Consider the following 14,252-nt stretch of genomic DNA (forward strand, 5'->3'; position numbering starts at 1 on the left):
TGAAATTCAAGTTATGGGTCACTGGCTTACAGAGTAGAAGACAAAATACAAGAGCAATTGAATTTTCTTGTTTTGACTCTGACTTAACAGATCAATCTTAACATAATGGAGAATAAGGAAACCCATAAAGTAGTTCTGCTAAATACTAAGTTAGAGTTGTAACTGTTGTCTTTTTCTTTACTTAAAGTTTCAGCTGTCTTTTTTTCTAGCTACATTTTCTCTTTCATATCAGAGAAAAATTACCAATTAAAGTATTCCTGCTAAATCTTAAGTAACTAGCAGAATTATCACTGCTAGCTATAAGTATTGTCTATTACTTAGCTAAAGGTTATCTATTTAGTTTGAATTTATATTTATATTGATATATGTTTGCATTGTAATTGTTCTCAGTACAGAAGATGGCCTCTGCAATGCAGGAATCTCACAAAATAAAAAAGCTTTAGATTGTGAAATAACGTGAAAACTCCATTTTTATGTAAATCTGCTTAAAGGAAAATGTAACTCAGTAGCTCTTGCAAGCTGAAATGGTTCATTTGTATTCCTGCAGTCCACCCATTTTTCTGCTCTCTGCAGTTATGTGACGACCAAAGAGGATTGCTTCTGAGTAAAGATTTCTGTGGAAACAGTTGCCATGCAACAGCACAATACAGCGTTCATACAGAGTAGTAACTTCACTGTATGACTGCTCTTTTTCTTTAACTCCCACAGCCAAGCAACATCCTGCTCTATTCTCTTCTATTCTACTGTAATCTAAATGCATAATGGGGTCTTTATTTTGGGACTGTAACTGTGGTCATTGTTTCATCAGTAGTCAGGGGAAACTTTGCTTCAGAATCTGCTCCCACACCCAGACTCCCTTCAGTTTCCACTTTCAAAGCCAGCTCATTCAACCTCAGCACTCAGCTAAACACTAACCTTTGGCTCTCCCAGATAACCCTAAATTGCTGTCACCACACTACATTTCACCTCCTCAGCCTCAGCCAGCTCCTTGTCACTGGCCCTTCTTTGCCTCTTACTCACCACATTTGAACCTACTGGCCTGCTGTCAATTGAACTTTACATCCCCTTCAGTCAGCATGACTGAAAAAAAAAAAGTGAAAGAATTTTTTTAATTTTTTGTTATTTTCTTACTTTTTCATTGCACTGTGGGGAACCCCTTGTGCCAACATACACAGTGAGTCACAACCTCAAATATTAGGTAGCAGACCCACAAACCCACAAAGTCAAGGTATAATATGTCAACCTGTTGGCACCTGAAGCGCGAACTGTAAAACAAAGCATGACAGGCAAGACATTATTAGAGTAAAAGAACATACAGAGGATCACGAGCAAGAACACTTGATTAACTTCAAACCTGAAAACTGTTTTGACATCCAGTCAGGGTCCCATCTATATCACACACTGCTCATCTAAAAATCAACCAATTAAACGCCGGCAATGTTTATGTCTTAAATTTACTGGATCTCAGTGCTGCATTTGATACTGAGACTTCCATTAACATTAAACTGGTTTAATTTGTACCTAAAAGACAGAGGCTCCTTTTTGTCTGTAGGTAATGACACATCTGAGCAGACAAAAATTACATTTGGAATTCCATAGGGTTAAGTTCTGGGACCTCTTTTATTCAGCATTTACATGCTCTCAATGGCTCAGATTATCCAAAGCAACAAAAGATGATTCCACAGTTATACACATCCACAGCCCAGATATTGTTATCCCTTACAAACACTAAGCTAAAGCTAAACACTTAGCTAAAAAACTTGCTTTTCCACTTTTCTTATGCTGTGAATTTAGTTTTAGTACTTTTTTGAATGAAAAGGACTTTGAATCATTTGAATCACATGCTTGTTGATTTATGCTATATCAATAAACTTATCATGCCTTGCCTTACTCTCTCTAGAGTGAAATCAGAGGAAATAGAAAGAAACAGTCAAAACAGCAAATGCTAAACGTAACTTTTGCTAAGTCTAGCATTCACTGGATTCATTCACATCATAAAATTACATTTTAATCAGTGGTAGTTAATCTCAGGAAGACTCTCTGTGGTGGACTTAAAAAAGTTAATTAAAAAGAAAACGGTTCAGTGAAGAAAAAAAAACCCTTTCTAATATTTAAGCCAGAATTAGCATTAGGTGTAAACTGTTTCAGTATGTGTGGCTTCCTCGTTGCAGACTCCCTCATGACCAGCGCTCTGTTAGAGGAGATGGCACAGAAAGGTCAGATAGGTCACCACCTCTGACCACAGGATCATCTCTCTGTATCACTGTTCACGGCTCACACACCTGCTAAAGAGAGACAGGCACCAGAGGAAATTAGCTTAGGCTATTTATCTTAGTTTTTTATTTTTTTTATTTAAAACTTCCCGATGATAACATTTATAGTTTAAACGATGACATTTCAGCACACTCATTTTACTTCTGATGGCTGCGATTCTCCTGAAAAGCGTGGTCTTGAAAGAATGTTTGCAGTGATGTAACCCAGAAAAGGAGGGTGGAAGGGGGGCTTAATTTTAGACTCACCTTTACAAACTTCTGCTCATCGCACAAGTCTCTGTAGTGATGAATAATTACATATTGCAAATGTAATTGTAATGGCAGCAAAGGAAAGCAAATTTTGAAAAGACTGTGTTGTGTGCAGCAGTCAGATGGAGAGGTATGTGATACCCTGGAATGTTTGGGACGAGAGCTCCCTAAAATAGCATTTCAAAGCTTTCAGCTGAACGTTGTGGCAGTTTTTGATAAATAATACAAAGACAAAATCTTATCCTGAATAATTAACGTTGAAGTGGTCATGCATAACAGCTATCTTTGTGCCAGAAAAAGTCAGCAACCCTCTGTCCTATCATAGCATAACACTGCAAGAAAAGAATACTAAGAAAACAGCAGGTATCAGCCAATTGCTTGTGTAATTTCATGTGTTTAATGGGCTGCAAGTAAAAGTGATGAATCAGGCTATTTTAACTAGACACATGAACTCTCGCTATCCATACTGAGACATAGAGTGTCTATAGTAGAGAGGCTGTCACATTGATGTCTCTGGTCTACTCACTGTCTACTCGCAGGCTGCAGGGAAGCCTATTTATAGATCTGTCTCTGTTCTCAGTCCCCTCTTTTTCTCCATCGCTCCTTTCTCCCTCCTTCTCTGCCTCTAATGGGTTGATATTTCTGGAGCTGTACAGCTATCATCACTTTTTTTTGCATCTTTGAGGTGTAGATCACGTTGACATGGATGATGAAAGTTCTAAAATCCAATGTGTCTGCACTGGGGTCTCTTCAGAAATGTACAGCAGTGTGATGATGTACATGTATCAGAGAACAGTGAATCAATCCAACAGTAAACCAAGGATTTGCTTCTAAAATCTGATTGGTCATAAGCTGCAACTTTTCACCTTATGGCCTCAGAAATTCACGGCACCCTCACTCTTTATCCATGTACTCTTTGAGCAAAGTGTTAATTACATGTGAGTCATTCTCAGAGCTATTTGCTTGTTGCTGCCAGTGCACTGAGCTGCCACTGTCGCCCCAGCGCCCTAAAACTGGCCATGACAGCCTTATGGTTTGGTTGATGATGAATGGGTCAACAGCTACTATGAGAAGCGTGAGCCACAGGAGGTTACTGGTGTTTTAATGAAGTCATTTGTGGACAGCAAGAAATACTGCATTTTATGAGCGGCAAAACAGTCTCACACCAGAAGAAGTAATAGTTACACTGATCCAAAACACAAAAAGAGCAGTTTCACAACAAATATTGCAAAATCATCACACTTTCTTGGCCACAAAATGCCTTTCAAAATCGTAACAACAACTAGTTGTGCAAATTGTATCATGCTTACAATTTGCCTTCCTTAAATCTGTCCCAATTGCACCTAAATGTGCAAAAATAAACAAGAAAAACAGACAGAGAAAAAGATTTTTCACAATTTATGAGCCTTAATGTGACACTGCTCTGTTTTTGAAAGGTGGGAAAACATATCTATTACACTTTGTCTTGCGAGACTGGGTCTATTCACACAAGCAAAGCTAGTGTTTCGCTGCTTCAGCGTTGTTACTGCCTTTTTACGCAGTCATGCCTTTCGTAATGGTCATACACACAGAGTGATGTGTCATCTGCAATTGATTTTAATCAAAATGTGAAGAGATAAAAGTTTTGCAGTTTTAACTTGTGACCAGTCACAACAAAAAAAAACCCATATTTTTAATGTTTCTAACACAGTTCCCACACACCAAAACTGAAAGGTGTTTTGTTGTTGATATGAGGTTATATACAATGACCCACAAATGTTACAGCTTTGTATTTTGCTGAGATCCGCTTCCCTGACACGTAGCTTGAGTGGGAAAAATGAGAAACACAAGTCGTATATAAATATCAAGCCTTCAACATACTTGTATAAGAAAGAAACTCCGACTCTTCTGCGGAGAGGAACTTGAAAGTGGCCATATTTGGACAAGAAGAAAGCTGATTGGACTGAGATGTGTTTCTTCTTCTTTATGGGGCCCATCTAACATCAGTAGAAAAGAACTGATCGCATGACCATTACATACAAAGATGAGGAACTGAGACGTTACTGCCAATAACATTAACAACATAATGTGGGCAAATGTGATAATTAAGTTGTGGCCAAACCTTACATATACCTGAAAGATCAAACATCTTGCTAAATGTAAGTAATATGCTTGTGTTCCAAACTGTGTGGCATCTATACTAATGCATAACCAAAACTTAATCATGTAATTGCCACACTTTACTGTCACGTTTTATGTTTTGATTCATGTCTTGTCTCGTCATTTCCTGTTTTATTTTGAAATACTAACTGCCCCTCTCGTTTCAGGTATCTTGCTCTTCCTCTTGTGTCAAGCGTCTGATTGTCTTCTCTGATTCCAAAGTGTTTCCACCTGTTCCCCATGGCTCCTCATGTGTTCAAATAGTCTGCGTCTCTCGTCTTGTGCCTGTGTGTGTAACTTGCTACGTTCCTCACTCTAGCGTCTTGAACCACAGAATCCATAGCCTTGAATCCTCGAGCCTGTAGTTGAGCGATCCCCCTACAGTGCTATCCTTGTTTGTAATTTATTCCATAGCCATAGTTTAGTCACGGTAAGTTTTCATAGCCTGTTTTTTTCCTCCATTCAGGAGTGATTTTTTTGTTTTGTTTTTGTCAATGTTTCATAGAACCTCCGTTAGAGGAGAGTTGCGTTTCAGTTATCGTTAAGAGTTTCATAGTCCCTCCGCCACTGGAGAGATTTTGTATTTCGTTTATAGAGAGTTTTGTGCCGCCGTTAAAGGTGAGCCTAGTATTAAGAGTTAAGTTTCATAATACCTTCCTTCGTGGAGCGATTTTATGTTTTCTGTAAAGTTTCATAGTGCCTCCATTTTCGAGAGCGTTTGTTTGTTCAGCCTCTTTAGTTGAGTGCGTAGAGTTTAATTATAATCTTTCATAGTTTGTCTGTTTTGGAGATCCTTGACTTGTTTATTGCAAATAAACAGTCTGACTTTGAAATGACCCTGCACCTGTGTCCTGTGTCCTCTGTCCTCACGGTCCGTGACACTTTACAAACTCACTGCCACATCTCAGAAACAAATTAGAAACTTGTGTTCATCCAATAACATTTTTCTTTTCACCACATGGGCTCTAGATTTATATGTATTTAACTATGGAAGGAAAACCAATATCATAATGTTGGAGAGGACAGGCAATTAATTTAGCTTATGACACCATAATGACTTTTGGAATAATTTACAGACTTAGCATTTCATGAGAAAAGTTTATGGTTTTTGAATGTGAGACTCGTGGAGCCAAATATTTTTTTAACCAACTCCTTGCAGCTGTCAGTGGTATCGTATTTTAAATCACTTCCGCATCAACTTCATATCTGACAAGGGATGACTTTGTCTCAACTCACAGGCAGTGGTTCTGGTAGCATGAAGTACTACAGAGATGCACCTGGAGAGAGCACAGAGGATGAAGATTACATAAAAAATACACTGTGGAAACTGTGTTTTGTTTACATCATCAAAGATATTCATTTTTGTATATCCCCAGAAGCTTTGCAACAAAGATGCAGTGGCCATCCACTGATGCTAGCGAGGAACTGAAGCCAGTGATTTAGAGTGCACTTGACTGCTGGTGACATGCCTCAAGGATAACTTGTGCTTTGTCATCCTGGACTCCCTTCATGTGATAACAGACTGTGCAGATGGAAGTGAAACAGAGCTAAACAGTTTTCTGTTTCCTTTCGATGAAACCCTTTTAAAAAATCTTCTTCTCTTGGGATGTATGTAGATTACATTGAAAAAAACAAACATTTTAATTGTATAAAATGTATACAGCATGGATGTTTGATGTACAGGGAACATTGTAAACTATACTATTCCATTACAAATGTCAATTTAGTTTTACACTAATTTGAAACAATTTGCCTCTAAATTTGATTTGTAGCAGCTGGAGATTCAATTACACATCCATCAGTAGGCGTGTTTTGAGATGTATAATGTCACCAGAATTCCCCAGTAACCATGATGCCAGTGTGCCTGAAAGTGTTGCAGTGCATTAAAACACCAACGTGAAGATAGGATGGAGCTGAATCCTGATACCTCCTGTGCGCTTTGAGCTTTCATTTTTTTTCACAGGATGCAATAGGTGTCTGAGCAGTGCAGCATGGATCTGGGCTGATGGTGGGATACTTATTATAGGCCTAGCAACAGGATAGGGATTGGTGGCTGTGGAGAGTGAGCCTGTCAGCAATTGGTTGGCGAGGAGAACCTTTCAAAGCACAGAATTTCATCTTATGAAAGGTTCAGTGCAGCAAGATGCAGCATAAGGCTGCAGTCTGAGGGTGGGGGATCCAACAGCTTGCCACTTCAGCTCATCAATCAGTGCAGGGGTGCAACTCCCAGTTTGAAATACACAGATTTGAATATTAGTTCAGATAAGCTTGATCTTTGCATGTAAAATCACAATGGGCAGGTTCATTTATAAACTGAGGATATGCTGACTCTCCAGAGATTACGACATGGTGGATGTTGTTTAAGTGCTGTGATTATAAAATCTATTATATTCTGTTGATATATTCTGAAATATTCTGTTATCTATGCCCGATTTTAGATACTAATTATCAAGGTGGTCTTAGAAAGAGCATTGTGTTAGACATCCTGTAGTAGCTGAGTGAGCTGGCAGTGTCTCTGCACTGCAGCTCACACAGACTCCATCTTACATGGTCACCCACAGACGCTCCACACATGCAGCAGTGCAGAGACATCCTATACGTACAGTACACACCGAGATATGGATGCAAACACCACACACACACACACACACACACACACCTTATTTGATCCACAAAGGATTACATAAGGTCTTACTGACTCCTATATCAGCTTGTCAGAAATATTTAAACTTGTAGAATAAAAAGAAATGAGTTGTGTTTATTGTGATATGACACTGCATGACAAGATAACAGACAAAAATGAAAATATAGAAAAATACGATAAACAAGTAACTTTAATGGGCAACAGATAGCAACCAAAAATTCCCCAGAGCATACAGTTCGCTTGCAAATTTCCATTAGGTCAAATCCTCTCTGATCAAATTCAACATTCAGATCCAGATTCAGATCTTTTTTGCTTTTTTTTTTTTTATCTCAAAGCTTGTATTTGCATGTTGTCGTGTCACAGAAACAAGGCTCAACATCCAAAACAATGAAAATTTAAAAGTAAAAACACAAACCACAGAGAAAAATAATACAAATGAATCAGAAAGGAACACAGTGTGTGTATTCTTGGCAATGAGTGAAAGTCCCCTAGTGTGACTTTTCAAAAACATCCAAACAAAAAGAAAGCGATAAAACCTCAACTCATTCTTAACTCATTTGACTTGAAAGTTAAAGTAAAATAATATCCATAAGCTGTGTGAGCATTAGTTTGTCCGGCGAGTCTTTGAGGCCATCAGCTCTTCACAATGTTAAAAATAAATCAAAAGCAGCTGTGACATACTGTGAGCTCATGGAGGCTGACTCATGATGGTGACATAATTGATAATTGGCATACATGAGCAAGGTTGTGGGACTGACCTTAAGGCTTTTGGTTTCTCTCTTAAGCCATCACATCTGAAATCAAAAATGAAAGCTCCCAAACTGCTATTTATTAGTAAAAATAATATGAATATATCAATAATTTGTAGAAGTAGCAGCATAACGACGATAAATCCATAAAGCAGCTTTCTGTGCTGTAAAGCAGCTTCCTAGTGTTGAAGGTTTGTTACTCACCAGTCATAAACTTAATTTAATTATCTATGCTCCCCCTGTGACTGTAGTGGTGTGCACTGGTGTTGAATATTCATATCATTGTGCTGTACAGACAGCAGACACACAGAAAAGTGAGGAACCATTGAACGGAAATTATTACATGTTGCCCACATGCTAGCAGGAACCTAAAATACTGGCAGATCAATTGTTTTTTTTGTCTGTTAAAGATTGACTCTCAAAAGAGGCATAAAATAATACAGGCACAAAAAGAAAGCACGCATTGTACTCAAACAAAGCCTTAAAAATGTTCTATGAAGTGGTTTTCCTTAAAACCAAATACACTCATGGGTGACAGTACAACAATACATTAGACCACCACGGAAACGGTGCATGTATAATTTAGTCATATTCTTTTTTATTATCATAGCTATTATTTCGGTTCTTGTGCAACTGCTACATAATGACTCACATTCAAGATATTTTGTCACTCAGGAACAGCTAAAAGGTATAAAAACAAACAAAATAAATGTATACTGTCAGAAATAAAATATGGTCCATGTTTGTGAATTCAAAACAGAAAACACTGACCCTGGAAACTTCACCATTATTAAAACTGGATAGCATGACAGAAAAAAGTACTTAAATACTGTTCAAAGAACAAACTATATCATAATCATATTTCAATGTGACAAACACCAGCTGGTAAGATTAAGTGAGCACTGGTGTTTTTTTTTTTTTGTTTGTTTTTTAAATCTTCCTTTTTTTTTTCTTTCATTAACAAATGAAAATACACATATTGCATGTTACTATAGCAAGGCCCATTACAGGTCAATTTTTACGATCACCATTTTGGTATAGCAACTTAAAAACCATAACAAAATTAAATAAATTAGAAATTATAAATCAACATCAGACAAAGCCGGTTTTTCTCATTCATATGAATACTTAACACCCACAGTATAAGTTAATAAAGTCAAGCTACTGTATATAAATACATCACCAGCATGCACAATATTGAATAATCGATATTATTGTTGTCATCATCTTACACTGAAGAAACAGTATAGTAGGCAAGTGCATTTAATAAAACAAACACATAAGTAAACCACAAACTCTGAAGCTGCTTTTATTTTATTTCTTTTCTTTTTTTTGTCATTTTTTAATTTATTTTTAAGTCTCTGCCTTTAGTATTCTTCACTTCCAAAAGATTCGATGGTTCCAGTGACATATGATCTGCGAGATGCCAAATACACATTAGACAGAGGGAGGGGAATTAAATTAGTCCATCCGGTCCTTGTTTTTTCACTCCTGTGTAATTTTACCTCTAAAATTGGGAAATGTGGGGGGAGGGGGGGCAGTTACTGGTTTAATACTTTCTCTTTTGTTAGTGTGAGTATAACATTAATGGCTTTCACGGCCCTCTCTGATATATAGGCTATTACTGGAACCAATGCAAACTAGTTTTGTGAGGCATTCCCATTCAAGCATTTTCTCTCTCAAGTGACTCAAATGCATCTCTATCACGCAAAAACCTAAGTAAGCAGCTTATCCTGACAGAACAAGATCAGTTCCTATGCCTGTGTGAGGCTGCCATTTCAATCCAACAACAACCACTTCAGGCTGACTGACTGACATATCAGTGGTTTTGGCAAATGTCAAAGAGAAAATCAAGAAGACGGAGGCCCCTTTCAACTGTATATATATTTCTATATATATTAAAACTAAGATTTAACCTCCACTCTCACCTCTCTTTTGATTCTTTTCTTTTAACACATGGAAAAATAAAGAACTGCTGCTGCGGTAGTATCAGCGGCAAAAGCGGCTGCCAAAGTCCACCGGCCCTTCATAATTTTTTTTATTTTCGAAGTGTGGCTTCTCTTTAATTGTTGCCCTCCCCTCCCTCGTCATCCTGCTGGTCACTTGTCCACAGTGTCAAGTTGTCTCGGAGCAGCTGCATGATGAGAGTGGAGTCTTTGTAGGAGTCCTCGTTGAGGGTGTCGAGCTCGGCGATGGCGTCATCGAAGGCGGTCTTGGCCAGATGACAGGCCTGCTCCGGGGCGTTCTGGATCTCGTAGTAAAACACAGAGTAGTTGAGGGCTAAGCCCAGGCGGATGGGGTGGGTGGGCTGCATGTGCTCTTTGCTGATCTCGTGAGCCTCATTGTAGGCCTTCTCCGACGACTCCACCACAGTGGCCCTCTTTTCCCCAGTAGCCACCTCGGCCAGGTACCGGTAGTAGTCGCCCTTCATCTTCAGGTAGAACACCTTGCTCTCGTGCTGCGTTTCACTGCAGTTCTTGATCAGGAAGTTGTCCAGGAGGTTGAGCACGTCCTGGCACACAGCCTCCAGCTCCTTCTCAATCTTCTCCCGATAGGCCCTCACCATCTCAATCTTCTTCTCATTGCCATCGGCAGAGGTCTTCTGCTCAATGCTGGAGATCACCCTCCAGGAGGAGCGACGGGCGCCCACCACGTTCTTGTAGGCAACAGACAAGAGGTTCCTCTCCTCATTGGACAGGGCCTCGTTTAATTCTGTTACCTGGAAGAAGAAGAGCACAGACTGTTAAATCCCAAGCGCCGCACTGATTGTACAGACTAGACAAAGGAATACAAGACACAGAAAATCTGCCTACATCTTTTTTTCTTTTTTTTTGTATCTTTATAAATCAGAAACCTTTAACTTTAGAACAATTCCTTCAGGGGAAAAAGCAAACTGCAGATTCCTATTTTCATCTACTGCTTTCTTTTTTCCTATCTTTTCTCTCCTCCGGATTTTAATAAAAGCATTTCATCCCATGAGAAAAGACTTAAGAGTAATTTCTCTAGAACTTTACAAACTATATGAGTCAAATAATCAAAGAGAATGGAGAGATCATTAGATGATGAAAATAAACATTAGCTGCAGTACTAATTTTTGGCACTACACTATCCTTTTTCATTAAATAATCTCCTCAAACAGCGTCATCCATCGGAAAGGGGATGAGCAATATTTCACTTGTCATGTGCAATTCCCAGTTTCCATGGCAATCCATTCATTTATTGCACCAATAGCTCCAGCTGCCACGTGTGCAACTAATGCTAGTTAGTGAGAAATGATATTCAAGATAGTTGGCAGCAGCGGGTGGGGTGGGAGGTTTGAGAAAGGAGGGATGGAGAGGGCTAAAATATTCCCACCCGCACTCAGGAGCAGCTGCAATGTAAATGAAAACCATCACTGCAGCGGCAGTTCACATGTCCCAGTGACCTTCTCTCTAGCTCAATCTGACCTTTTTACCTGTTTAAAGGACCACACTGTGACATCACTCTGAGCTGGACTGTTAAATTTAGATGTGAACAGATCATGATGATAGCTGTGTGGTCATTAAGGAGACTCTGTGTCTATAAAAAGACTGTATTACTCAGGGTTAGTTGACTGGAAAATCACCCTGTGTAGGGAAATGGTTTAGTTCAGATCAATACCCCAAAGGAAAAATCAAGTTTAGGTTCAGTAGAACCTTTCACTGAGGCTTTAAACAGATTTATTGAATGGTTAATTTCTGAAAAGCTCCTTCTGAAAGTGCCAACATCCTCCGTCAGAGGAGCACAAAGATTGTGTAAATGACATCATGGCGAGTGGATAGAGAGGGTTGGACAATATATGTAGTGGCCTTCGCAGTGCCAGCCAAAAAACTCACACCCAGTGATTCCAACTGAAAACAGGCATCAACTGTGTGTCATTTACAGTCACATGAGGAAGATCCTATTGAGAAAATTGTTGGGATTCACTGAAATTGTTCAAAACATTAGAGAAACAAGAGATCAGTCATTTTAATTATTATGTTTCAGCAAATATTCACTGATGTCGGCCTCTCAAGCTATCTCTGGTGATATAAAGTAAAGTTTTTTTTGGTTTTGAATAGTTGGTCAACTTGTTACCATGGTTTCTGGGAACTTGTGATGGGCGTTTCTTAAATTAATCATCATTAAGAACAGCACTAGCATCTCCACATACATTTTTCATTAGGAAAATGAAGGTGACAGCCTCTCGTCTGTCATTTCTGGCTGCAATCGTAAGGGATTCCCTTAGATTATAGAATGAGTGTACACACCCCTGCAAAAGGGCCCAGTTTGGACTGCACTGACATGGCAAATTTTTTAAAGGAAAAGGAATCCCTCCCAGCTGGCGCACCATCCCACCTCCTGCAACCAGAAACCCTCGATGACAAACGATCCACGAGAGCTCGCTCCGTCTCCCCCGAGGATCCAAAGACAAAATGTTCCTCCTTTAAAACAGTGATTTTCTATCTGGGTGTGAGCTCACGCAGGCTTGGCAAAAGATTCCCAGGATGCTGATGGTTCCAGTATGAGCTGATGTGACACAGCAGTTTTTTTTTTTAACCCACTGGTATATCCAGTCTCACAATTTCTTAAGGGGCCAGAGGCGGAGGAAAAAAAAGAGGAAGAAAAAGCAGACAAAGACTGTCCTCACCAGCGGTCAATAAGAGCTGAGAAAGCTAATGTGAGGCAGGCCAGCCATGTCATCCTCTTCACATCAAATATTGCACCATTTAGTCAGGGTCATTAACCCAAAATTACTTTAAATTGCTGCTGGATGTCAGCCCTGACACACAAACAGCACATGCACACGTAAAGACAAAATGACACATGACGGATCCGGTGAAGAAGATGGCAGCAAAGAACCGCATGGAATTAAATATCCTCAAATTGACTCACTGCAGTATGACAAAGAATATTCTAGAGAGATTCTACTGCCTCCTACATGGTTTAAAGAAAAGGGCATTTCTTATTGGAGCATTTTTCTGAGGCAATCATGCTCAGATAATGCCTCTCAGCTTCGTTTACTAGTATTAAGATGAGCAGTTGTGGATAATTCATTGTCTTTATCATTTTTGTGGCAAAGAGAAAAAGAGGAGGTGGAGGCAGCAGCAGTTGGTGGGCTTTTTCCGAGCAGCCTCACATGGCTCCCAGCAGCAGAGGTTCTTATAAATTCAGCATAATGGAGGAAGGGGAGGTGGGGTGGTACAATGGGGAAAATGCAGTTAATGCAACAGAGCAGGACCGTTGTAAGATGCGATGCTCTTATTAGCTGACAGATGAAGTCGGGCCTGTGTGCATTTCATTGTATCCTCTCACTGAACGGTACAGCCAAGAGAAAGGCACCGCCCAAAGACCGGACGATTTGGACTCGGCTCATAAAAAAAGGGGCTGTGAACTCTGTGTGTAATGAACTGTGGACAACACCATAAAGACATTAAAAATAATTTTACATTGGCACCTGGTTGTATTGCGGTTAATATCGAGCCAGTATGAGCGCAGATTTACAGCCAACACAGTCGAGATTGTAGGACGAGCCTTTACGCAATGAAGCAGCTCTACAACATTATTCACAGACACCTACAAGTCATGATTATTACCTTCTTTGAGTGGACTTACCGATTTCATAGCAGCTGCCATATCATCATATCTCTCAGCCTGTTCAGCCAGCCTGGCTTTCTGCACCAGCTGCTCGCGATCGACCATTTTCTTATTGATATTTGGTTGCTTGGTCGAGCTGATCTACGTCGGTTTTGCGGATGAAATGACTGATATTTTAAATCGCAATGCAGTGAAATCCTATGCGAACCTAATGCTGCAGCTGTTCCCTGCTGTCTGTCTGAGCTCCGCTCAGACGGGACACCCTCTCCTCTTCTCTCTCCCTCCCTTCCTCCCTCCCCCCTCCTCCTTCTCCTCCTCCTCCTCTTCCTCCTCTTCCTCCTCCTCTCACACTCTCCATGGGCTGCGTCATCACTCGAGAAGGTGGGTGTCTATGCCAATGATGTAACACTCCCTACATGGAAACCAGAGGGCCAGGCCTGTGGGGATTGACGGGAGCAACAGGCTAAAGGCCTTTTGGGAAATTGAGTCCTTAGGGGTCCCTGTATCTCAGCAACCATAGAACTTTCAACTAACATTAGGATGTGGCTCTGCCGAGATTTTATTGACAAGAACCATAAAATTACGTTTGGAGAGCAATAAATT

The 14,252-nt window shown here is 39.8% G+C and overlaps 1 protein-coding gene across 1 annotated transcript; it reads right to left on the reverse strand.

The window, feature by feature from the left end:
* Positions 1 to 7,477: 7,477 nt before the first annotated feature.
* ywhag2 (3-monooxygenase/tryptophan 5-monooxygenase activation protein, gamma polypeptide 2) lies at positions 7,478 to 13,943 on the reverse strand. Its single transcript, XM_072392192.1, has 2 exons — positions 13,668 to 13,943; positions 7,478 to 10,773 (listed from the first exon to the last, which is right to left on the reverse strand). The coding sequence occupies exons 1-2, from the start codon at positions 13,752 to 13,754 to the stop codon at positions 10,117 to 10,119; spliced, it is 744 nt and encodes a 247-aa protein (XP_072248293.1). The 5' UTR covers positions 13,755 to 13,943; the 3' UTR covers positions 7,478 to 10,116.
* Positions 13,944 to 14,252: the final 309 nt, after the last annotated feature.

This window comes from Leuresthes tenuis, unplaced genomic scaffold (genome assembly GCF_036924035.1).
Source record: "Leuresthes tenuis unplaced genomic scaffold, fLeuTen1.0.hap1 SCAF_9, whole genome shotgun sequence".
Taxonomy (NCBI): Eukaryota; Metazoa; Chordata; class Actinopteri; order Atheriniformes; family Atherinopsidae; genus Leuresthes; species Leuresthes tenuis.

Bases quoted from the DNA above. Each gene is read 5' to 3' on its own strand.
- ywhag2 (XM_072392192.1), bottom strand. From the start codon at position 13,754: ATGGTCGATCGCGAGCAGCTGGTGCAGAAAGCCAGGCTGGCTGAACAG. The intron at 10,774-13,667 runs GTAAGTCCACTC...TTCTTCTTCCAG, and splicing joins TGGCAGCTGCTATGAAATCG to GTAACAGAATTAAACGAGGC.